Genomic DNA, 25,166 nt, shown 5'->3' with positions numbered 1-25,166 from the left:
CCTCCTGCTACCAGTGGACCTCGAGGACGAGAACGAACAGGGAGCAAACCGCGCAGGTTTCTTTTCATTGATTTAAATGAACAGCTGAAACCTTTTCTGCAAGAACTGGATAACTGAGAACTTTCTTTCCAAATTAATATCTCAGCTCTTGACATTCTCTTTGTTATCCAGAATTATCTGTAAATTCCTAAAGTTGTCTGGATTAACAGGTCCTCTGGGTTTCATAAACCTTTTTCTGAAGTCTGGTTTTCCTTCAATATTTAGAAATGATTGTAGCCCAGGACTTGGCACAAACTTTTAAATCAAACCTTACAGTCTCCACACCCTATTTTGAATTAATGACTAGAATCATGATGTTTGGTCTAATTACAGCAGTTTTTCATCCCATTCATAGAGCCTTTTTTTTGCAGGCCATCCATCCTGGAGCGCTGCATCCTCAAAGTGTCCCACAGCAGTGTGGCTGTGGGGACAGATGATGTTGATGGTAAAAGGTCAGTGAGAAGTTCATATCTATACTTGATCCTGACTGATCAGCTTCAGGACATTTCTGCCTGAGAAGCAGACACTGAAGAGTTTATCTTCAAATCCTCCTGTCAGGATGCATTAAAATCAGCCTGACTGAAATGTTGGCCTTTACTGTGACTGGTCAGAGCTGAAGCTGTGCTGAAGTTTTCCTCAACATTTCTGTAGCTTAGATATTGATGTCTTTCAGGCCAACTTTCTCTCGCTGCTATAGCCGCTTGCCAGATCCAGCAAACACGGAGACCAATGCGGCGGTCTTGAAGCGGCGTCAGAAACAGATCCAGTATGGCAAGAACACCAGCGGCTACCAGAACTATGTGCAACAGGTCCCCAAGTAAGATGATTGATCTGCACCTGGCGTTACAGTCCATAGGCTCCCCCCACTGATGAACTGATCTTACCCTCAGACACCTGCGGGATCCTAAGCTCCACCCATCCACTCCCAACAAGTACCGCAAATACAGCCGGCGTTCCTGGGACATGCAAGTCCGTCTGTGGAGGCGGGCACTGCACATGTGGGACCCACCAACCAGTGATGAGCCGGACACGCCAGACCCAGTGGAGCAGCTGTAGGTGGAGCCTGCTGTTAACTCATGGTTCTGATCAAGCTGTTTCAGCTTGACTGTCTGCTGCCCTCTAGTGGCAGATCCAGGATGCCTTCAGTGCTCCTGAACTCATTTAAAGACTTTCACTGAATATTAAGTTGAAACATTTCACCACTAAAACTTTGTCTTATTGGTTCTCCCAGAAATTTGGACTGTTAAAGCTGCAGTCTAATGCAGCTTATCTAGAACCATCATGGCGATGAGCCAGACTCTGGAAATGAATTCCTCCCATTTACTCGTCTGTGCAGGCAGAGTCAGCTGGCCAAGATGACTTCGGACCTGTGTGAGGACAGAGGAGATGAGCAGAGAGAGGAAACTCCTGCAGCCTCAGAAGCCTCCTCGGTGTCTCCTCTGTCCATGGAGGTTCCTGGATCCTGGATGATCCCATTGTCCCCGGTAACGCTGCTCAGTAACCAACATATCAGAGCAGGACGTCAGAATCTGTGGTTTCTTGGTTTAAATGCCACAGAGAAGCTTGAGAACTAAACCTCTAATAGACTTAGAATTGTGGCTACCTGCTAATTCATGTCTTATATCGGTCATATTGTCCCCCATGAATTTTGGTCTGTGTGGTGTTTTTTTTTTTTTTTTTTTTTCCCCCTTGCAAGGATGAGCTGAGCTCAGGATTTCGGTCTAAAAATACTGAGCAGAGGAAAAAAAAGCGTTATGGCTAGATGAGTCTCCTCACATCTGGTACTGGCTTAGAACTGGACCATTTAGTTCTGAATGGATCTCTGAAAGCATGGCCAGGATTTATCTAGACCATGTTTTCATTTTACATTTTATTTTTTGAGCTGGTATTCAGCTGAGCTGTTTGCTGCACCCAGCTAGAAATCAGATTCTTTGTGTCTTGAATTGTCATTGCTCCTTTATCCAGTCTGAATCTGTAGCAGATTAGGCATACAGATGGTTTGAGTGACTTCATATCTAACTATTTGGTCCTTGGTCAGAGGAAATCTCTCCTGTCTGAATGACCAACTAGCTTCTCTCCTTCATCAGCAGGTGGAGATGAGCCGCCGGCCTCTTCGCTCTCCTCCTGGTCTCAGCTACACTCACAGGAGTCAGCTGACCCCTGATGATGGCATGAATGACTGGCTCCGGCTCCTGATGGAAACCGACCATACCTCAGGTGAGGTGAAGCTCATTACAAAACGGCTCCTGTTTAACTGATTCTGAAAGTTTTGCTTAAATGGAGATGTAACCTTTATTTTAATATAAATGACTATAAAGGTTATTTTTCTATAACAAGATCCAGAAATGATGCATACATGTCAAGTTTGGACCAATGGGCAAATTGTTCTCCCTCACCCTTTGCCAAGAATTAAAAACTGTAGTTAGGATTTTTCAACACTAGATGGCGGCAGAGAAGGTTTTGAGGGTTTGGAAAAAACTCAAATTTAACTTGAACACAAATGATAAAACTGCTTAGATTTTTCAAGAAGCAGATTAAAAATGATTTCCATAATTTTCTTTTTTTTTAAGTTGGATCAGCACCACCTCTGCTGTTTAAATGCAACCCCATCTCCTCTGGTCATTTATTTTATTTTTTTTTTCCCTTAGATTTCGGCTCAGATGACCAGCAGGTTCCCGTGTTTTCTGACCAGCTCTTCTGGAATCCGTACTAGTGATCCAATCCAACATGAGCCCAGTTTGACCCGTTGTTGACATAATTGGCCGTGGCGTCTTTATCTGCTGACTCTGAACATTTTTCAATGTGTTTCTGGAGCATCCAACTCGTCTTTTTAACGTCACCAACTTCACTGACAGCAGGGACGTAATCCGTCCCTGATCTGAGCTCCGTCTGCCCTTCTGACCCGTTCTGGCAGCGGGAGGGAGCTGGACTCTTTATTGTTTGCACTTGTTTTACTTTAACTATCAAACTGAGCACTTGTCACCTGCATCACATCCAAGTCCTACACTGAGGGGAAAGTCACGCGTTTGTCCTGTTTGTCACTTGGTTGTTCCTCGGTCCCTCACATACAACCTTTACTCGTAGTTGTCATGTTTCCTTTTAAAAAACAAAGCTCCTGATTGGATGGGGGGGTGCTGCCACTTTGTTTTCTGATATTTATTTTACTTCTCTGCTGCTTTAAGTAAAGTGAAATGTGATTAATAAAGATGTAAATAAAAAGTTAGAAACCCAGACACTGATCTACTCTTTAATTGACCTTGGATGTGGTTGCCATTAAACTTCTCTTTTTTTTTTTTCTTTTTTTTTTTGCTCCCCCTCCCTGACTTTTTCTACAGAGCACTTGGAGTTGAACCCAAGTTTAGTATTTTCTTCTACAGCTTTATTTTTGATAAAATTACATTGTCGTTCTTGACTGCAGGTCAAAGATGTACAACCTTTCAGAGTTAAAGTGGCTAAAATTTAAAAAGGAGTTTAAGCTCCAGAGCCGGTTCTAAAGTGGAACTCTAACCAGATGGAACCTTTTATACTGAAAATGTTAAGTTGACTCTCTTGCTAGGGTGATTCTGTTGCTTTTTTATTTATGCACACACCCATATATATATATATATATATATATATATATTTGCTCATCCACAGAGAAAATATCTAAAATGGATACAATTGTGTAAATTGTGATGAAAATTGCCAAAATTTAACGTGCTTAAATGTAATGAACTTGACGTTCATTTTGTTTACTCTTAATAGTTATTTTATAGAACTTTTTTTTTTTTTTTTTTTTTTTTTTTTAAACACTGAACAACTCGAATTACAATTTCATCAGTTCAAAATGTGGACACTCAACTGCCAGCATTTTAGAATTGGTCAAGGATTTCGTTTATGACGATTTTATTTGGAGACACCTGGTTTAGAATGTAAATTAACATGTACAGGAAAAACAAGGTTAAGGAAAAATTATGTACACATTCATCTTGTAGTGCAGCAAGTTCCAGAGCAGTCTGTCAGGAGGGGGTAAAAAAAAAATAAAATAAAAATTCAGTGAAATATTTGTTTAATGCAGTTTTTGTAATGAAACTGCACCCATGGTGCATTCTCCAGGTGGGTGGGTTCTTTAGCAATACTTTTTTTTTTTTTCTCCTTTGATTAATGGAACATAACCGTCCAGATCCGGTAACCTACAATCCCCTCTGCTGTTTGCATCAACCAGACCAGAGTATTTTTTAATCCTGTACAGCTCCTATTGCACACCCTCAAGCCGAACCATTGGATGCTCTTTAATCATAGCTTTAGACATTTGTCAGAAACTAAGTTTTTCAGTTTTCTAAAATGGAATAGTTTGCAAACTCCCTTTGCAATCTGCATTTGACCCAAAATGTTACAATCCATAATCTGCCCATTATTTAAAGGGGCCTAGAAAATGATATATTCATCTTCAAATGAAACACCATTTCATTTGTTCTGATAGTGTTCACTTTGTCCTTTTCTTAGCCTGAAAAAATGTACATTGTGGGCCATCTGCTGGCAGCTTATAATAAGTTGGAAACTGGAAAAACAGTGAATATCATGAGCATTATACACTATAATGCATATAAAGCATTATATACGGTAATATAAAAAACTGAAAATGTTTGAACTGTAAATATAGTCGTATGTTTATATTGACTTATGACTCATTGATGTTTTCAAGGCTGCACTTTAAAAAAATAAATAAAATTTATTTTTCTTTACACTTGTGTATACAAAATGACTATAACTAGGAGCCTAAGCATAGCGTTGCTATCACTGGTATCTGCATTAATTAGGCATTGTACGCAAACATCCATCAACTTGGCAGCAAAGTTTGAATGCTTCCATAGCTTCAGCTCCCACTTCAGCTTACACCAGTGTTTGCATGGTGCTCCAAGCACTACCTGTGCCCTATGATTCTTGGCATCACATATTTTTGTTCGCTAATTTTTCACACTTAATCTTGGACCTTTCTTTTTTTATTTTTGCACCCCCACTGGGCTGTGCCAACGGGCTCGTCTTAATTTCTTCTCCCATAGACGTACGATTATGGCTCTTGTTTGCTCCTCGCACTGATGAGCAATATTCATGTGGTCTTAATATATAAAAAGTACTTTGTAAATAAATTAAAGTGCAAACTATTGTAGAAAGTCTAAAGGTCATAGTATGTGACTAGGCCCTTTAATACAACTTTACTCTGCTTTCACAGTAGCTAAACATGATTGCAGTAATGGTTCCTGCAATCTTTTTCCAGATTGGTATATATTTAGTGCTGGTAAAAATAGATTTTTATTTTTTATTTAGCACATTCTGATCAGCATTTATGATGCATAATCATAATGCAAAGTCGCAACATATTTGCTCCTGATGTTCCACCTATTTAACAGATATAAAATCCATGTGCACCTGGTCAGTAGATCAGCTTTGCATTCACTATTTAGTTTGCAAGTGGTTTTATACCAACAAACCTTTAATAGAGCGGGACCAGAGACTTTAGGGTGTCTTGTCCAGTAAGATCAGGTTTTCTTGCTGCTTTCCCACACAAATCTGGAATGTGAGAAGCACTGCAATCAAAGAGACAGGTTTCCATGCACAATGTACAAAACAGCAAATACTTTAACTTCTTTAAACTTCTTCTGTGTATAAAGTGTTTATCTTTTCTAGAGCAGAGGTTTCCAAACTTTACTGCTCTGACCCACAAAGTAGTATCAGACAGACTCATTGACAAACAGTTGGTTGAAATACAAACATTGGGAAAAAATCAATTAACCATGGGTATAGTATTAAGCCAAACCGCTTTGACCACCTCTAAGGTGTTTTGTCCCTTTCTTTGTGATGTTTTAGAGGATCTTGAGAAGCCATACTTGCTGATCTGCCATCTGAAGCAGTTTTGGGACCCCAACTTTGGGAATTACTGGTATAGAATATAACTTTTCATTTATACTCATTGAAAATACAATTTTCTTTGACTTTTCCTTAGGTTCAACTTTCATTTACTAAGCTGCTAAAACTATTTAATTTCCTCCTATGGGCATTATACATTTATTTATTTATTTTGTAATGATACTTGTATCACGGTATACAGGTTTATGTGCTCATTTACTCAACGTTTTAGGGTGCTGGATTACCGAAACAGCTATTTCTGCCATCTTCTCTCTTAAAAAAAGCACATTCTATTGGTCACTATAGTCCCTCTTCACTAATCTTCACAGCAGTTCACTATAGGAGCTATATTGGGCACTTTGTGAGTAACTTATTTTAAACAGGTACGGACCCAGATCTTCCTTTGAAAAGCTGCCTCTATGTGGTGGAACATCCTCAGATCATCACTAAGCTCTTCCTAAAAAAGCTCAAAATAAAATGCTCTGAATTATGGTAACTCTATAAAGATGGTGAATCAAGATGACTGATCTTTTGGCCGCCCTGTACCTCTTTTTTCCACATGTCCCAAACCATCAGGGTTTATTAAAGAGGATAATCACTCCAATCTACTACATGACTTCATGATGTCCTGGAGGATTTTTGCCCCAAAATGACTTGTATTCTGCCATTGCTCATGTCTAAGCATTTGTGAGCAGCTAGTGCTAAACAAGCTCTGCACTGGTGATGTGATTCCAGATGGTAAAAAAAAAAAAAAGATCCAGGAATTTGTATTTTTTTAAATAAATTTCTTTTTTATAGTACTTTGAGGTCTTTTTGCAGTATAAATGAAATGTATCATTATTATGTGATGTATTAAACCTTGTCATCTGCAGCCGAATCTCTGTCTGAGGTTCTTAATTATATAGAAAACACTTTTCTGTCAGCAGCTGTTAGGAATGTGAAAATGACTGCAGCTTTTCTTTAAAAGGAACAAGACAGTAATAAATTATAATAGCACATCCTTTTTAATATATATATATATATTAACTCACTTATTCACTTGTTTTAGCCATAAATAAATAAAAAGAAAATTTTAAAATAACTGAGGGGTTAATTTAAAGTTAGTCCAAGCGTTTTTGAGGTTTAGAATCCACAATTAACTTCTTAAAACTTATTTTTATATTATATATATAATAGGATATTCCCTGCCTGTAATGTTTATTTTTGGTTGCATTGGAAGCTGAGGTGTGCAGCTTCAGGAAGGTGAGGGTAAATGCATCTGCTGTACTGTGATTTGCAGGTTAGAGAGAAACAGCAGAGCTGCTGCTGTAAACAAGCTTCTCTCAGCCTAGAAACTACATCCCCCATAATCCCCTGCGCTGCAGCCTTGTTTTCCCTTCTGCTGGATTATTTTTCGTGTTTCTGCAGGATTTTTGACTTGATTGTCGACTGTTTGCGATCCGCGCAGGGTGGATGAGTGAAAAAATAAATAAATATGAAGCAGGTGTCGATGATGAAGCATTAAGCATCGCTCCTCCTCCACCTCCTCCTCCTCATCCTCCTCCTGGCACCGTAAATGTTATTTATGAATGCCCGCCGCTCACGGGCGTGTGCGCGCAGGATTTCCATCAATATGTTGGATAATTAAGAAACATCAGGCCAGAACCAAAGCAGATCTGTGGGGCGATACCGGGAGGTCAGAACGACAAAGATCCGTTATTTGATTCATCCTGGAGGGTTCGGTCCCGCTGCTCTTCAGTAATACTGGGTCAATACCAGACCGGAACCGCCTCACTTCGACACCGCATCAGGTAAGCAGCCGCTGGGACATACAGGGAGGGGGGGAATGATTGCATGATCGGTTCTGGTTCAGATCCATCTGCAGCATCCAGCCGTGTTTCCCTCCCCTTCACCCACTCAGGGGGCTCACAGGCCGGCCTGTCTGTGCCAGCGGCTCCGCTGTGATGATCCAGGCTGGCTGAGGGGGAGCAGGCCTGTAGCTGATCATCACCCAGACATCTCCGCCTCATGTCGGCCGGTTGTTTATTCAATCAGTGCCGCTGTTAGCCCGCAGGCTTCTGTCTACTGCCGTTATCTTCGGTTAGCTTCCATGTTTATGTTACCCAATCCCAGATAGCCCCCCTATCAGACCCCCATTACCCGATCAGTCCTCCTATGCAGCACCGTTAGCTCCCCTTTAGTCTCTAGTTGGTTACCATTTTGAAGGTACCCCTTCTATTACCCCCTATATACATATATATTTTAGACACATTAATCCACCCCACACCACTAGCATTAGCCCCTATACCCTCCAGAAAGCCCCCCTCACTGTCTGTGACCCAGCTTATCATCCTCTACCCCCATTTTTACTACTTTTCTAGCTGTTTTATCTAATGCAATGTAACATCTCTTAAACCACCCTGTTACCTCCTCCCATTTTTAAAATAGAAATTGACTTTCAATGGAGAAATTGACCCTATGTATCTTAAACCACTCCCTTGTGTGGGGTTAAGGGTCTTGCTCAGGGACCCAGAGTGCAAATTTCAGGGATCGAACCGGTTACACTGCTCTGACCACTAGGACAACACTCCCCAACTCTCTTTAAGGACTATGTTTTTTACCCCCAGTTAAACCTGTTATTGGTACCTTTTCTGTTTGCCCCCAAAACCCCACTTTCAGCCACCCCGTCAACCCTCGTTACCCCTTCTCTAGTTGCACCTTTCTTTGCCCCTGCAGTGATTTCCACTCCGATCAGTTAACCCTCTTCCTGCTACCCCAGGGGTTTTCAACGTTTTCCAGGCCAAACCGATGGCGAGATAGAGCGGAGACCCCCTAATTATATATATTGTATGAAACTGGTCCTATAGTCACTCTATTACAGATGGAGTGATGTTTTCGAAAGTAATTTGGCCCTGGGATTATTAAAGTATTTCTTATTCTGGTTGATGGGACAGGTGTTGTGAATGAAACGGTGCCCAGCTTGAAAGAGCTCCTGTGTGTCACTGAATGTGTGCATTAATAACTGAAAGACATCTTCTGCCTCCATTTATCTGTTTACTACAGTGTGTGGAATTCATGTTAATATGGATTTAAAGACATTTAGATTAGTGGAAAAAATTGCAGGGTGGAATATAAAAAAGAAGTCTAATCAACCAAAACTTTCGCAACCCCCCTGCAGTACCTCCGTGGACCCCCTAGGGACCGCGGACTCCCTGTTGAAGACCTCTGTGCTACCCTGTTAGCCTAATTACCCCCGTTTACCCACCCTGGTATCATTGACCCCATTGGTCAATGATGACCTCTTTTAAGCCAGCCCTCTAGCCCTCTCTGTGGTAGCTTCTTGTTATGCTGCTTTCAGGTAAAGATGCTCCTTACCACTTGTAAATTGGAAATTACCAGCGCGTTGTGTTCAAGTGCTTTCATTGTGGTAGGGAAGAGAAACATGTTGGCTCAAAAGATTATCCTACCTCCTACTTGGGCAAGAGTAACAGAATTCCTGGTTCATCTTCCACAAGAAGAAGAGTATTCATTGACTGACTGCTAGCAAGAATTTGATCAAATCAAACAATAAAGGCCAATTTATGCTTCTGATGCATAGCCTCTGCTACCGTCAAGTCTGTCTCTTTGCGCGACCACACCCCCCACGCAGAGGTTCTACAACCGTCGCTTGGCACCTAAAAAAAATCCTGACTACATGTCGGATGGTCGCAAACCCACACAGACAAAAAGCAGCTGTGATTGGTCCTTGGTATGCCTTTCTGGCTGTCTGGGTGGTCGTCCTTCTCTATTCGGTGCCGGGGCGCACCATTTTTGAAAACCAAGGAGTAATAACAATGGATAACCACGTCGAAAGGTTGATCAAGGAGGTTCAGAAGTACAACCTCTTGTATGATGCCTCTGACATGCTGTTTTGGAAAATAAACACTCCCAACGCCGAAGAAGTTCTCGCAAGTTCTCGAATAGGCTTCCCCTATCGCTTTGGCGGTAAACTGCTGTGCGACCCTAGAAATCCCAGACCGACGTTGCAGAAGCATACCAGCAAAACTGGTTCGCAACCATCAAGTGACATTTGATGTGTGCGGATGCAGAAGTATAATTCACCCTTAACAGTCATTTTATAAACTACACAAGTTTAAATTGTGTTATTTTTTTTTTAATGGTATAGTGGAAGATGTCCTTTTTCTGGGTGGATCATCAAAATAAGTGGTCCTTTTAACTGTCAATCATTCTGCCGTTATGTTTCTCTAAGGCCGTCCTACGTGCTCGTCCCTATTATGACTATTGCATATCTTCTTTTGGAAAGTAGTCTTGTATGAGCGATGCAAACGGCACCTTTTAAACAAAGCGTGCGTTTAATAGACGTTCCCTCTCGAGATCAGGTACAGGATTGTGCATGTGCATTTTTTTTTTCTAAAGTGGAGAGGGTTGATCTTTTCAAATAATTGCGAAACTCCTCCACTATACCTTTTTAATTGTATGTCACATTGTGTAGGCTCCAAACCCAACTGGTGAGGATGTTAAACAACACAGTAGTCGCCACAAAGAAAGTTTACCTTGTCTCAGCAACTCTGGTATCATAGAATTTCCCCAGCTTTCCGCTATAAGTTACGACATGAATAGGTGTTCATGTCAGGTTTTAGTGTTTTCCATAATTACGATGCCACATGAAGGCATCATTAATCTTCCTATTGTCCAGTTTACCACACTGCTGGCCCTGGTGAGAACCTCTTTTAGGGTTGTCCCCCCTGTTTCTTCCCCTTTGATGCCAGTTTTGGTTGTTACCCCTTTGTTTTAAGCTCCGCCTTTGTCTCAGGCTCCCAGGGCTCTGTTACCTGTGACTGTAATGGAGCTTAAGCTAGCAATTTCAGCTTACCATGTACTCTTAATGTGATAATCTAGGCCTTTAAGATACTCTTATAAGCTTCCAGATTGATTCTTAAGTTCCTACCTTTGTCGCTCCCTTTCAGGTGTGTCTTCAGGCTAACCGCTTCCTGTTAATGCCCTTGTGCTAGTGGGTAAGGCTGCATGGACCTGAGGGGGTAGGGAGGCGGAGTCTTTGCTGTAAGCCCCGCCCCCTTTTTACTGCCACAGACCAAACGGAAATAAAAAAAAGACGTCCACGGTTCTTCCTCCCCTCTTCCTCCTCCCCCTCTCTCCTCCCTGTTCTTACCCCCTCCTGAACCCACCTTTTCCCTGCCTCCCTCCCACCTCGCCCCCTGCCACCATGCTGTGGTCTCGCTGCTGGTGGAGAGCCTGAGGACAAAGACTCTGGCTGGCGACCCTGCTCAGCCAGGGGACTACCACCTGGTGAGTGTCTCAACAAGTTCAAAATGAACGTTCAGATCTTTGTGAGATCTTCAGTAAATATCAAATTGATGTTTTTATTTTAGTCCCTGCTGGACCCGAAAACCCTCACAGAGTGCTGGCCCCCAGATGGCTTGATGCCTGGTGAGTGTTTAGTGTTGTTGTTTTTGTTTTTGTTTTTGTTATTTTGGACAAAGGCACTACATGCTGTTCTGATTTATCTTTTTTCTATGGGCTAAGAAAATTATTTATTTTTTTATCTCCTTGGATTATTTCCTAGTTGGTTTTCCATTGTGAGTTCTAAAAACACAACATTATGTGGGTAACACGTGATTCTGACCCGGTTCTCCTAAAGCAGAGCCTCTGTGATCTGGGGACGAATATTTCTGATTAAATGTGGATTTAGAAGGAGGATATTTATTCACATGAGATTTTTTTGTGTTTCCTCAGAGAGCAGCTACTGGCAGCTCTGCCCTCCCTCTAAGACTAGCCTGCAGGGGGGGTTACTGAGCTCTAGTTTCCCCCCTGGCCCTGTGCCCCTGGTGCCCCCCGATGCTCACCTGCAGGAGGGGAGCGACCCCCTGGAGGGGGGCCCCTCTCAGTCTCAGCATCAGCGGCCCCTGGTGCCCAGCACCTCAGCATCCGAGCTGTCCCTCTCTGGAGCGACAGGGCCCCCCCCAGGTCCTGGACTCCCTCCACCTCCTCCACCGCCCCCTAAACGGCACTGCCGTTCCCTGTCGGTGCCCGAGGACCTATCGCGGTGTCGCTATACATGGCGGCCGAGTGCCTCTCGGGTCTGGACCCCAGTCAGTCGCCAGCAGTGCCACGGTGGAGCTGGTGGAGGGGTCACAGGGGGAGGGGTGGCAGTGGGGGCAGGGGGTATAGGAATGGCAGTGGTTGGGGGCGGAGCCTGTCCGCTACGTGCTCCTAGCTCGTCTCTGAACTCGTCGTTGCACTCCTCTTCAAGCCCCACCTTTTTCAGCTTAGCGCTGTCCCCGGACTCCCCACTGCCATGGAGCTTCCCCTGGGACCCCAGCGAAGCAGCGGCAGGGGGCGGAGCTTGCTGCTGCTTCTTCCCATCTCCTTCCTCTTGCTCGTCTTCACCCTCCCCTCTGCATCCACCTCCTCCTCCTCAAAGGCGCTTCTCCCTCTCACCGGTGCTCATCAGAGACTCTGCAGCCTCGACCTTCCTCCCTCCGCCTCCTGTACCAAGCCAGGTGACGGCACCTTCACAGGGTTTCGCCACAACTGCTGGAGCAGCTGCAGGGGGGCCGGTTCCCCCCTCCCCCTCTTCTGCCTGCAGCACGCCGTCTTCTCTCCGGCGCTGCCTCCCACCACAACTGCCGCGGTGCCACTCTCAGCCCTGCGATCTGTTACTGCTTAAACCGGGTCTGAAGAGGCGCCGGGATCCAGACCGGCCCTGCGCCCGACCCGTCCTGGACTTCACAAAGATGACACAGGTAAGGAGTTTGTTTCTTTGAAGGCTCAAGCATCATTATTTTAATATCAGCATTTCTGTGATTTTTTTTGTAATTCCAAAAAAGAAAATGGAAAAACAATCCACTGGACGTTGTTTCCAATTTTGAAGACGTTTGCCTTCCCATCCAGGAAGCTTTTTCAATTCAAACGTCAAGAATAGTGTTGAGTTCGAGGTTTTATACAATAGCTCAAAACCTCAGATTCAACGCTATTCCTGACATTTGAATGAGAAGCAAAACGTCTTAAAACTTGGGAACAAAGTCAAGTGAATTGTTTTTCATTTTCTTTTTTTGGAATGACTATGACCTGGATGACTGAGAATCTTTACCAGTAATTTTTTTGTAATGTTTGCGGTGCGGCTGGCCTAAAAATAACACCTAAGATTTTTTTTATTTTTAATTCGAATTACGTAATTTCCCCCCTACTTATCAAAACCTTGTAACATCAACCCAATTGCCTGCGTTCCGTTGTGCATATTTAGATATAACACAGCAGTACGCTTGAAAATAACGGCGGTGAAACTTTTACCATTATAGACATTATCCACAATTCAAGCACCAAGTTCATTTTATGGACGCCATGAGCACCAAAGCACAATTAATAAAGATATAGCAGTGTAATAATTCAGAATTTTTAAAATACAGATTCAACTTACCTTTGAAGCATGCCTGAGGCTGTACTATAAGTCCAATCTTTGATTGTTTATGTTCCATTTGTCCTTAAGGTGCCTCAGATAAAAAAAGTAATTCAGCATATTTGTAACAAAAACATTCCATGATGAGAAAATTGCAAAATAAAGTCAGTTTTTTACCATCAGAAAAGTCCCATCCTTATAGCTAATGCTAACCGTCTTAATAATTACCCTAGCTTCCACAAACATTTCAGGTTGATGTTTGGTATGTTTGTTTTCATCACCTTCGAGCCTAGGCTTCTAGCTGAGGTTTGTTGGTCTGTTAGGGGTTGCAACCTTTAACTGGGACTGCCTTTAGGCAAATGTTGCATCGTGAGGTTTCTTATTCCATCTCTGTCACGGTAAAAGTAAACCAGTGCCGAAACAACGGATGATTGTATTCCTTTTTTCAGAACTAACTTCCCACTCTCATGGTAGCGAGGATTATCTCTTGCCAAACCGCACAGTGGGAGTAATACTACAGCTACGGAAGCTCCAGCGAGCCAAAATTGCGCCGTTATACAAAAAATCTATTTACTTTTTCTTAAATTGTTCGCAACAAAAAAATCGAATTATAGCTATAGAGGACAATGTTTTATTTCCGGGTGGATCATCTAAATAAGTGGTCCTCCTAATTGTCAATCATTCTGGTGATATGTTTACGTATGGCCGTCCTATGTGCTCGTCCCGTTAGCTATCTTTTTCTGCGCACTCGCTTTTTCAGTGGCGTATATCTGTTGTGAGCTACAGTTTCAAACAGTCATTGAAACTCTCCTTTCTCACCGCGGTTCTTTGAAAATGGCAGAGAGTATACGCAAAGTGTGTACGAAGTGCACGAGAAGAATAGAAAGGCCTCATTTGAGGCAGATATATCCCAGAATGCTTTGCGTGGAGAGCTCTCCTCTGAAAGCATTATGGGATTCGCCGTCTTAGTGACCTGTTGTTGCCATAGGCTGTTGCTATCCAACATCGGTGACTAATAAAAAAGATGGCGCAGGCACTGTGTAGTGGAGGAGGAGTTATGTGACCAGCAGGAAGCAAAAAGCAGTGATCATCTGTCTAAACATTCAGTTAACAGAGTTGGCTATAAAGTCCACCATATAGTCCCCGCTCTGTAAAGTGATTTAGGGGTTAGGGTGGACGTTCGGACACAGTAAGCTTGTATGAACTATCAGAAAAGCAACTTTTAAACAAGAGCGTGCACGAGGACAAATGGACTTGTGTAGCTCTCGCGCTCTTATAGTAGGAGCATATAGGTCTCCTGGGGGATGTCGTTAGGGGGTTCTGATGGATCCTTAAATCCCTCGTCAGAGGGGTTTCAGTCACGTGCCTCATTGAAGTGTCAGATGAGGGCTGGTGTGAGGGGAATCTTGTTTCTTAAAGGGCTTTGCAAGTACGTCCAGTCCAATGGGAGGGATCAGAGCCACCCTTTGCCCCCCCTAATTCTTTGTTACACCTACAGTATATTTATCTATGCTCCCCAACACTAGTTAGAACTGAAGAAGCCTCTTTGATCAGGTGGACGTATAGCTTGTGAAGTTGATCTCGATTTTCAAACAAAAATTTGGCAAATAACATCCACTGATTTAGATTGATATTCATACATGACTTCAGAGACTTGAAGCCTTAATCTGGGACTGATGAACTAAACTCCTGGAACTGGGGGAAAAACCCTGTTTATGGACACTTTAATCTGGATTTTATTCTACACTTATTGCAGATCTTAACATTCCACCTCTGTGGCCTAGGAAATGGGGGACTGGGAGTAGACAACATAAACGGGGCGAGCATCACATATTCATAAATTGGATTAGATTGGACCAACAATGATCTCTTTTAAAAGGGGAAGCTGGATGGCAATCTTCACTGAAACCTGGCTGGATAAGAACATCTTTGAAGCTTACAAGCATACAGATGAATAGAAAGAATGGCCTTTAACAGGGCCTGAAGAGAAGCAAAAAAGGTGGAAAAAAACACAATGACGAGCTATGCATATAGGAGCATTTGAACAACAACCATCATAATGTGTATATGCAGTGGGACCATCATGTGTCACATGCTTAACAGCCGTTTACCAGGACAGTCACTCTGCAAAGGATGCTGCCTAGTTAGCACAACAGACGTCCATATCACCCATAACAAACAAGGAGACCCACTACAGAGAAGGTGCTCCATCAAGGAGGTATCTGCGTCTACATGAAGGTAGAGTTATGGAGCATGTGGACAACTTAATGTTCCTCAGTAGTAAGCTTCTAAGCTTCTACAGCGCCATGATAAGAAGCATCTGGTGTGACAGTATGGTTTAAAAGCTGCATGGTACAGGCTATGAAGAGATCCCAACCACCTGGTCAATGTATGCTTATACCAATCCTTAAAAATGGTTCACCTGCATTAAATCGAGAACAAATCAACTTAGAAATAGCTTCTTTCCCAGAGCTGTGAAAACGGTTGTTTCCTCTTTAGCCCGATGCTCACATCCTATCCAAATATTATTTTACCCATTTAAATTGTTTAATTTCCCTTTCAAGTATAGCATTTTTGAATTGAATTTAAACCCCGGGCCACACGCTCCAGCCACACACTTCCACCTTCACACATACAGAAAAACGCCCCCACCGACAATCAGACCACATTTCATAAACTGGACTGGCACCAGCTGTACTCTATGTAAATTCATGTACTCATTTTTCTTGGTTTTTAAACATGGAACCAGTGTTAATTTCATCAGCTTTTTTTAGTTTGGTCTTAGTCTTAGTCTAAATGACAAAAATCAATTTTAGTCTTGCCATTTTGAAGCCGTAGACTCTTTGGTGGCATCCTTCCTCCGGTGTTTTCATTCGAGTTGTAAACCAAATGGCTCAATACATCCATGCGTTGTTTAACAAACCCCACACCGGTATCCGCCATGACTGCCAAGTTGAGCTATGAGTTAGCCCTCAGCTACCACTGACTGAGTGGCGCGAGGCACTGTGGGACAGGCGCCATGTAGGGACAAACAGAGCAAAAACCCATAATTTTCTTTGAAGCTCAAGAAGCACTTACTGTATATTAACAATTACAAATTCATTATAAATAATTACATTTCTTAATGTCCATTCGTCAATGGATCGTAAATTCCGTCTCTCTTAGTCTCAATGACGAAAATAATTTTTTATTTTCGTCATATTTTTATTTTCTGGAAACAATTTTGTGTGTTTTCGTCTTGTTATCGTCACGGGGGAAAAGGGGCGTTGAGGAAATATTTTCATCATCGTGGTGATTGACGAAATTAACACTGCTTGAAAAAAAAAAAAAAAAAAACACTGCTTGGAACACGTGTAAAAATCTGGTTTTCAGAAAACTTGACAGATCTTCACAGAATCCTGATCTCGGGGAAAAACTTAAAAAAGTAGTACAATTTTCTATTGTTAGGAGTAAAGAAGAGAACGTTATCAAAGTTTATAGGCATGTAAATGTAGACGAACATTTGCTGTACTCTTTGCAGTATATTGTAGCTGTTCCCCATGAATAAAACAAATCTTATCTCGATTGGATTGCTTTTTGATTTACTCAGATAACTGGCTTAAAAACATTTTAGTGTGATGACATTTTGCTTAGCTTCTGTTTGTTTGATTTTTATTTTAGATTTCTCTGGTTACTCGTGTTGATCTCTTCTCCTTACCAGTTCTTTTTCCTCCCTGCAGACACGCAGCATCGACCCGCAGTGCCTGGAGCGCGGCGGCGGAAGGCTAGCCTGTGGTGGTGACATTTGCATGAGCATGGAGGCCTTTATGGGCGACTTTCGGGGCTCCTGCTCACCGGCCGAGTGCCTGGGCAGGACCAGCATCGGGCCGCTAAGTGAGAGCGACGAGGAGTGCCGCGAAGACGATGAAGATGAAGAGGAGGACAATGAGGAGCGTGAAGCAGCCCAGCAGGCAGTGTTCGAGCGGGATTGTACAGAACTGGACTTGAATTTAATAGAAGAAAACTGACTTATCTGTAAATGAAGGCTGTTCTCTGTTTCTGTTTTCTGAGTTTATCTTGAATCGACCCGACCCCAGCCCTTCCTACTGTCTCACCATCTTTTCAACACTCGGCGACTCCTCGCCAGCAATCAGCAGAGCTCTCAGGAACAACATCTACTCCCATTGGACGAGCTTATTACTGACAACGGTGATGATGTGGCTGCCCGCGTCAAATGAAAGCTGTGGCTGCACCTGGAGGCTCCGACTCGTTTCATGCAGACAAGTTTGAGCTGCAGTCCAGGTATCTTCCAACACGCACAAAAAATGTCTGACGAGGTGCGTCCGACCCAAAAACGGCATCACCACCCCGGCTTTACATTCCTGAAAGGAAAAAAGTAGGTCCAAATCAGCAGCTCCAGCTCCATGACTGCATCCAAAGCTCCTAAAACCAACAGAGAGGAACACATTCGGACTGAGTCACATGTGAATATTGATGCTGTCACCAAACTGATTATTTAATGGTAACTTTAGGTCCTGGGATGAAAAAAAGTCCAAACTTAATCTTTACACCAAAGACAAAATAAAAACTAGAAAACTTCATATTAAAGAAAAAAAAAACTAGATGATTTCTGATTTTGATTGGAGATGAAATGTTAGCTTTGCATCAGACGACAATCAAGTCTTATAAAAATAACTGACATGTTTAATACTTTTAAATGTTATCAAGGGATTCTTTATGAAAAACAGAGGATAGAATTTAAACTATTTCTCCAAAAATGTAAACATGACTTTCAGTTTAGTTTCAGTTCCTTGGCTATACAGCTGCCGCAGTCATGTGACCTGGTCGTGGTGATGCGTTCAGGGTCGCTGCTCCTATGCAGGGCATCCTGTCGGGCTTCACTGAGGCAAAACGCCACTGATGCTGTTGTTCACCCGAGTGTTCGCACATTTCTGCTGTACACAACCGTCACTAAAAACATTATAACTGTGTGTGTGTGTGTGTGTGTGTGGGTGGGTGGGTGGAGGGTGTGTGTTAGTGTGTGGCTGTAACATCACACTCTATTAGGTATGTAACTTGTGTTTAGATTGAATCCACATCTGATCCAATGACAGCATAAAAAAAGCTATGCTAACGGTTCCTTAAAGTTTTGCAAAGTTTCTTTTGAAATCAGAACAAAACATGTTTCAAATTAAAGTTTGAAATCTTAGCCATCATGACTAAAGGCTTTCAAATATTTGAAAATGCATTTCCTTATAAGCAGAAGTTATTTTTTTGTTTAGCGATCCAGATCATTCTGCGATTAATCTGATCTCACCATGCATCAGCAGATCTGATCAAAAGGTTGTCAAAAACAAATCTGCCTTTAAAGCAGATGGCAAAAAAAGACTGCAGGATTACATTGAAATGCACGGAAGATCCATGAATATGGTACAAAAATACTTCGCCTGGGATCTAAATGCACACAGTTTTTAACAACACTGGAAAAATGCTTTTCTTTTAACACATAAATAAATCTCTCAAGTTCTGTTTCAAGAGTGTAGCAGAAATATAATTGGAGTTATGCATATTTTGCAAAAAAAAAATTAGTTTTTTGACAAAACTGTACTGATCAAGTGGGATTGTTAACCCATTTGAATAGTTAAACCTCCAAGTCTGGAGCCCTGAAATCTTTTTCATAAGCAAACAAAATAACATATTATTAGGCATAAGTAGCCTGTTCAAGCTATTAATGCAACAGAAAAAAAACACATCTTGCATTTTCCTTCTTTTGCTTTATTCACAGGAGGATCGGTTATTCTCTTTATGCTACTTTATAACAGACCATGGTTATCTTCCATCGTTAGACACAGGCTGAACCAATTAATCTACCTGTTGCATAAACAAAGTACTACCTGTTTTATATAAAGCTGAAAGGATGCTAAACCAGATTTCTTGTTTTTTGTTTGATCTGTTTTCCATTTGCTGGTAAAATCCTTAAAGTAATACGAGCTTCTGCCAGTAGGGGGCAATAATGATGTTTCTTGTCATTTTTGTCCCCTTATCATCATTTAAAGGAAAAAGCAGATTTGTTTAATTGATATTAGGGCTGCAACTAACAGTTATTTTGCTTTATTATTTTTTTTCAACTAGTAATCGGATAGCAAAAGATTTTTTTACAGAATTAAATTTTTTTTTTTTACAATTTTAATTTAATTACTGCTCTCAGTGGGTTGGTCTGTCAGCTAAAGGCATCTTTTAGAGTCTCTATACTCCAGTTAATGATTAATTGATTCATAAAATTAATTGATTGTTTCAATAATTTGTTAATTATTATTGTTTTTAGGCCTGTTTCAGTGTACGAGTCACACATGCATTAAAAACATTTGACCCTGATTCTATTACATGCTGCTGAATAAAGGATCGCTGAACTTTGATTAGTTATGTTGATGAATTTAAACTGGATTCAATCTGAACATGAAGGAGTCACAGAGACGCTATATATGATTATCTAAACCTAATGCTTGTTAAATATATTAGCATTTAGTTCCACTGGTTCTTTGAGCTGATGATTTTCTTGGTGATTGATTTACATCCATCAGGTTTCAGATTAACATTGCTTTACCTTTCCATATCAAATAATCCAACCCAGCCGCTGATCAGCTTTTCTGTTCCATACAAAAGTCACAGTGGCGTCAAGATTTTGTTTCTTGAATATATATATCCCCCCTCCCACAAAAAAAAAAATCCAACTATGAAGATGATTTTTGATGAAGGACAAGGGATGGTCTATTTCAGCATCTGAGTTTAGGAAATGCCCTTAAATGAATTAACAAAAAAAGGGATTTTATACCATTTTAAACCAGAAGCAGTTTAAAGGCTGCTTTCTGCTGTGGCTACTTTACTGTTAAACTTTTATAAATGATTTAAACCTAACATCAGCTATGTGTCTTTGTGTTATAGAGCATCTCTGCCCGCCAAAGGTCCGATACAGCAGCTACAAGTTCACTTCCTTTCACAGTTCATCATACTTTAATGGTCAGACTTTATTCAGTGTCTAATCTTACACTTTTGCTTTAGTTTCAAAAATAACGTCTGTTGCGATGGATTAAAGGTTTTAAAACTGATTATAATTTTTGCTTGAAATACTCAGTTTCAATGTTTAAATTAACTATCATCATTTTTACTGTGTTTAATGGCTTTTATACTATTAAGAGCAGCTTTTATACCAATAGAAGCAGTAATAACTCATAAGGAAACATTTTTAAAATGCAATTGCTGTAGTCATCCTTTGGGGGGCAGTGTTGCTACCTGGATGTTTGAATGAGTGTGTGTGTGTTTATTTCTGGGGATAACATTGTTCCTTTTTTCTTTCACCTGTTACAGCCCGTTGTTGGCTAATTTGAAACACTCAAAATAACAATTTAGTGGGGGTTTTTTGGGAACACGTTTAAAGTTCAGCCTCATGTTTGTGCCTAAGGTTTGAACACTGGAATTGAGATGTGGTCGGCAGTGTTGGAGGGTCTTCCATAACTTTGGCAGATGAGTTATCATGCAGCATTCTTATCATATGAAACAAACCATAACTTAAAACATGAAATCACCTCAACCGCACCCCTCATCAGATACTACTGAACCCTGTTGCAGTATTTAAAGATTAGTTTAGCTGAGAAAGTTCTTGTATTAGATAAGAAGTTGGGAAAAAAACATTGGAAAGATGATAAACTGTAAGTTATGCTGCCTATATAGTAATAAGTTAACATTTATATCTTTTTTTATCTACCATAGAGAGAGAACGATGTGACCTGAGAGTATTATTACAGCCTGTCTGCTAATTAAACTTAGCAGAACTGACGGAAAATATATACGTTCGCATCCATTCATGCAAAAAAAAAAGTGATCAGTAAAGTCTGGGCTTTTTTTGTAGCTTGGATTTTTTTTTTTTTTTTTATGTGCATAAGAAGATTGCAAATTGTTACTTTCCATCCAAAGTAACTAGAATAGCATTTGGGGCAAATCTAGATACATATGATTATTTAAGTACTCCTTTAAAATAATGTTGCATTTAAAAGCAAAATCTGTATTTGACTGTGCAAATGGAATGCTGTAAATGTTAAGGCAGCAGTGAAATATAGATGGTTTAACTGAATTTATGAAGTCATTTAAAAAGTGTAAATGCATATTTACAATGAGAAGCATTTCCATGGATTATATTTATATTCTGAAACTGGGATCCCTATGGACAAAAGCTAAAAATAAACACTAAGATATAACCGTAACATGACGGCTCCAATAATATACCAAGACATGAAAGATCCCCGGATGATGCTGTCCCTGTAATACACAAAATATCCGTCAGATAGATAGAGGAACGCCTAGGGTCCTCATAAAACACAGAAACGTGAAGCCTCCCCCTGTAAAAATATATAAACTTATATCGACTCTCCTATTAACTCAAACCTCAGAGCTTCATCTCACCTTTCAAACATGCAATTTAATTTCTAGAGGAGATTATTTATGTTAAACTAAGCCTGGAGTTATAGATCAAACAAGCTGAGAGCTCATAGTGCTAATAGTGCTTCGCTTCCACTATTAGCTTCTAATGCTCACAAAGATGATTTGCTCAAGATAATCATAAACCCAATAATATCAAGTCAGACTTTACTGAGCTTCAGTGCAGAGTAACGGCTCACACTGAAATAAATGAAAGCCTGTTAGTACTACATCCTCATAGTACCGGCCGGTAACCGTTTTCCAGTTCTATTAAAAAGGGTCCTATTGCATTAAATTATTTCTTCAGACATTCAGATTTTTTTTCCACCACTCATTCTGTGAATATTTTTTTGTTTTTAATAACCATCTTTGAAACCTAATCTGGAAACTGGTACATTTTCCATTATACATTTACTCCTAATTCTCTTTTAATCACATTGATGTTAAAACTTCATGCTAAACTGATAGCCACACCTGCTATGCCATTTCACACTAGAACGATCTGTATGTCTTATTTTGAATACTGTATAAAATGATCAAACTAACCCATGTTGAATAGTAAGATTTAAGTACACCAGGCTGGTCCATTTTCATTTAGCTACTCTAACAGTGCAAAAACTAAGACTGCTCCACTAAAGTACTCTTTAATTATCTTCTGTCGTCTTTACTCAGAAACAAGAAAAGAAACATTTCTTGAATGTTTCTGGCTCTTAAAATTGTCCTACTTTTTTCTAGCTAACCAGGTAGAACTTTATAATCAAGTCCTTCAATACTGCCAACAAGGATCGCACAGCTAAACCTGTCGTTAAATACATATTTTACACTCAATGAAGTAAGGACTCCTACATCCGTTTAGCTTGGACTTCTCCAGGTCATAATCTGGTTCTGCTGCAGTCTTTTCACTTCGTTTGCCCTTCACCATTTGCTGTTCAATGTTTTTAATAGGAGCCAGAATAAGATTGAGCCATGGTAAAGGGCTCATTCAAACGGTGCTGTTGGGGAACGCCTACCATAAGCTTTGATGAGGACTATTATTGCTAATTCAGTTTTATTTTTGGTGTATTTATATAGAGCTGGTTCCCAATAACCAATGTCTGAAGAAAGAAACTGATCAATTTGTTTAAAGAACGTAGTCCATTCAATCCAAAGTCAGTGTCACAGTTATTTTCTGACCACCAGAGGTGGTTCTTTCACCGCAGTTTGAAAATGCAGAACCTGGGGGGGTTAAAGCAAGACAGGAGACAAGCACAATGCCCCCATAAAACCTGGTACCTCATGAACTCAAACAGGAGCTCCAAGACGATATTTCACAACTAACAGCAGCTGAGAGGGTCCCCACCAGAGATGCAGATGTTCTCTGTAGTTACATGTGTTGCATTTGCTGCTCTCTTCATCCACCTCCTGGTTTGTTTCTGTTGAACATCACGCAGAGCGTGCAGCATAAGCCTTAACTGAACATATTGTGTAACCGCATTACAATAATAATAAAGGGAGAAGAATAAAACCGAACAAAAGGAAAGGTGTACTGTAGCTGCTTTGTTTTTTTTTCCAGTCCTTCTGTTGATCATTTCTGGCGGGTTTTATTTCATTTCCTCAACCTTTCTAATCTGATGTCTGAACGCAGCAAGGTGTGGACATGAAGACATCGAGTTTGGAAGACGGCGCATTTCCATAAGGCTGAGAAGTATTCATGTATAGTTAGTGAAGAGTCTCAGACATCTCTTGTCTTTTAGAAATGTTTTTTATTGTATGTGATTTAACAGAAAATACAATGTCAACATGGCAATTTGAAAAGCAGTTTGTGAATAAATTAAGTTTACTGAAAATTATTTTACAAGGAAACTGAAAAACTGGTGTTGTGTATTTTATTTTTTATAACACAAGCATTTCCTGGGTGAAGGTGTTTACTGTATACTAAGATGCTGGGTTTGGTTTACTACTATCTCTACTTTGTTCTCATCTAGGGCTGCAACTAAGTTTTTTTTTTTGGATTAATCGGATAGCCAGAGGTTCCTTAAAGATTATTTTTACAAAATTAAGGCAGGTGAAACTAAAACGTTTCCACTAGAGGAGTTCTGGATAGTACGGAGCCCCTAAAGGGACATGGAGGGGAAAAAAAGAACTTTTGCGAGATCCCGCAATACTTTTGCGAGATCTCGCAAAAGTATTGCAGGATCTCGCAAAAGTTTTGCAGGATCTCACAAAAGTAATTTTTTTTCCCTCCATGTCCCTTTAGGGGCTCCGTAGGATTGCATACTGACCTTGTCTCTCTTCGTTCATGTAATGTCGTGTTTTGGGACTTATCTTGAAATTAGGAACCTCTCCAAATCATCCTCCATGGTTGTAGCTGACACATGGGCGTATTATCCTCCCATAGCAGTACACTGTTGTGTGTCTGTTTTACTTCCGGTTCACGACATGCCAAAATGTTTTGCGAGATCTCGCAAAAGTTAATTTTTTTCCCTCTATGTCCCTTTAGGGGCTCCGTAGGATAGAGCATATTGACAAAGTTTTTTTTATTTTTATTTATTTTTTATCTTAAATACAAACTACTTTTTTGGGTATAATTGCAGCTCAAGGTGGGTCGCTCAGCTAAAGCCACGTTTTAGCTTCTCTACACTTCAGTTAATGATTAATCGATTACTAAATTAGTTGATGATTTTTCAATAATCGATTAATCACAATTAATCCAATTAATTGTTTCTGCCCTTAGTGTCATATGTACTGAAACCATTGTCTGGATGAACATTGTTAACCAAAGTCCTGCTGCCATCTTGTTTCTAAATATTCTTTCTTCCTCAACTGTTCCTAAAGGCCAAGGTGATTCACCGCTATGACTTTGAACATGCTGACTAATGTCTATAGGACCTGAAATGGAGCTACTGGGTTTCTATCATTTCTTTTGGCTTCACTCTCTAGTTTAAGGCTGCATCTGGTTAGATGCCCCCCCGCTAAAATGGGTAGTTGTTAAATGTTTCCTGCAGGATGACGTAATCCATTGGTTTAAAGATGTCACAGTAAACACTTTCCCAGTTTGATGGTAGCATCATCATCATTGCTGATGTCTTTTACGTCTTATTTTTGGTCAGCGGATCAACAGGTTTGTGGGAAATGATAAATCATGACAGTATAGTTATTTATAAAGAAAAGCGAAGATGGCAGGAGTTCATAGAACTTGATAGTTGTACTGAAGTTGTCATGCTCTTAATTTAAAAGTAAGCTCCAGAGAGAAAATGATTGAGAAAAGAAAATGTTAAGTTTTATTATAACAAATGCTTTATACAAAAAACTTTGAGGGAAATGTTATAAGAACAGAAAAAAAACAGTTAATAGACCTGCTACTCTTAACACATGCTTCACAATGTTTTTTTTTTTTTTTTTTTTTATTTTAGAC

General features: G+C 40.6%; 2 protein-coding genes across 2 annotated transcripts in view; both read left to right on the top strand.

Annotated features, from left to right (window-relative positions):
* The window catches only part of LOC107090576, a 5,949-nt gene extending 2,746 nt beyond the window's left edge, over nucleotides 1–3,203 (top strand). The window contains exons 3-9 of the mRNA XM_015384034.1: nucleotides 3–56; nucleotides 411–491; nucleotides 713–856; nucleotides 930–1,091; nucleotides 1,376–1,523; nucleotides 2,127–2,256; nucleotides 2,688–3,203. Of these exons, the coding sequence (XP_015239520.1) occupies nucleotides 3–56; nucleotides 411–491; nucleotides 713–856; nucleotides 930–1,091; nucleotides 1,376–1,523; nucleotides 2,127–2,256; nucleotides 2,688–2,752 (784 nt within the window). The 3' untranslated portion in view covers nucleotides 2,753–3,203. The remainder of the gene's footprint in view (nucleotides 1–2; nucleotides 57–410; nucleotides 492–712; nucleotides 857–929; nucleotides 1,092–1,375; nucleotides 1,524–2,126; nucleotides 2,257–2,687) is intronic.
* Nucleotides 3,204–7,341: 4,138 nt separating this feature from the next.
* On the top strand, nucleotides 7,342–17,639 carry LOC107090569 (protein FAM53C-like). Its single transcript, XM_015384025.1, has 5 exons — nucleotides 7,342–7,715; nucleotides 10,872–11,211; nucleotides 11,295–11,352; nucleotides 11,659–12,668; nucleotides 17,041–17,639. Exons 3-5 carry the CDS (start codon nucleotides 11,346–11,348, stop codon nucleotides 17,326–17,328), a joined length of 1,305 nt encoding a protein of 434 aa, XP_015239511.1. The 5' UTR covers nucleotides 7,342–7,715; nucleotides 10,872–11,211; nucleotides 11,295–11,345; the 3' UTR covers nucleotides 17,329–17,639.
* Nucleotides 17,640–25,166: the final 7,527 nt, after the last annotated feature.

Source organism: Cyprinodon variegatus, unplaced genomic scaffold, assembly GCF_000732505.1.
Source record: "Cyprinodon variegatus isolate N-32 unplaced genomic scaffold, C_variegatus-1.0 Scaffold300, whole genome shotgun sequence".
NCBI lineage: Eukaryota > Metazoa > Chordata > Actinopteri > Cyprinodontiformes > Cyprinodontidae > Cyprinodon > Cyprinodon variegatus.
The sequence above is the reverse complement of the archived record's forward strand: the minus strand, read 5'-3'. Positions and strand labels throughout refer to the sequence as shown.

Excerpts from the sequence above, each read along its gene's own strand:
- LOC107090569 (XM_015384025.1), top strand. Across the intron at positions 12,669-17,040 it reads ACTTCACAAAGATGACACAG|ACACGCAGCATCGACCCGCA; the intron begins GTAAGGAGTTTG and ends TCCTCCCTGCAG.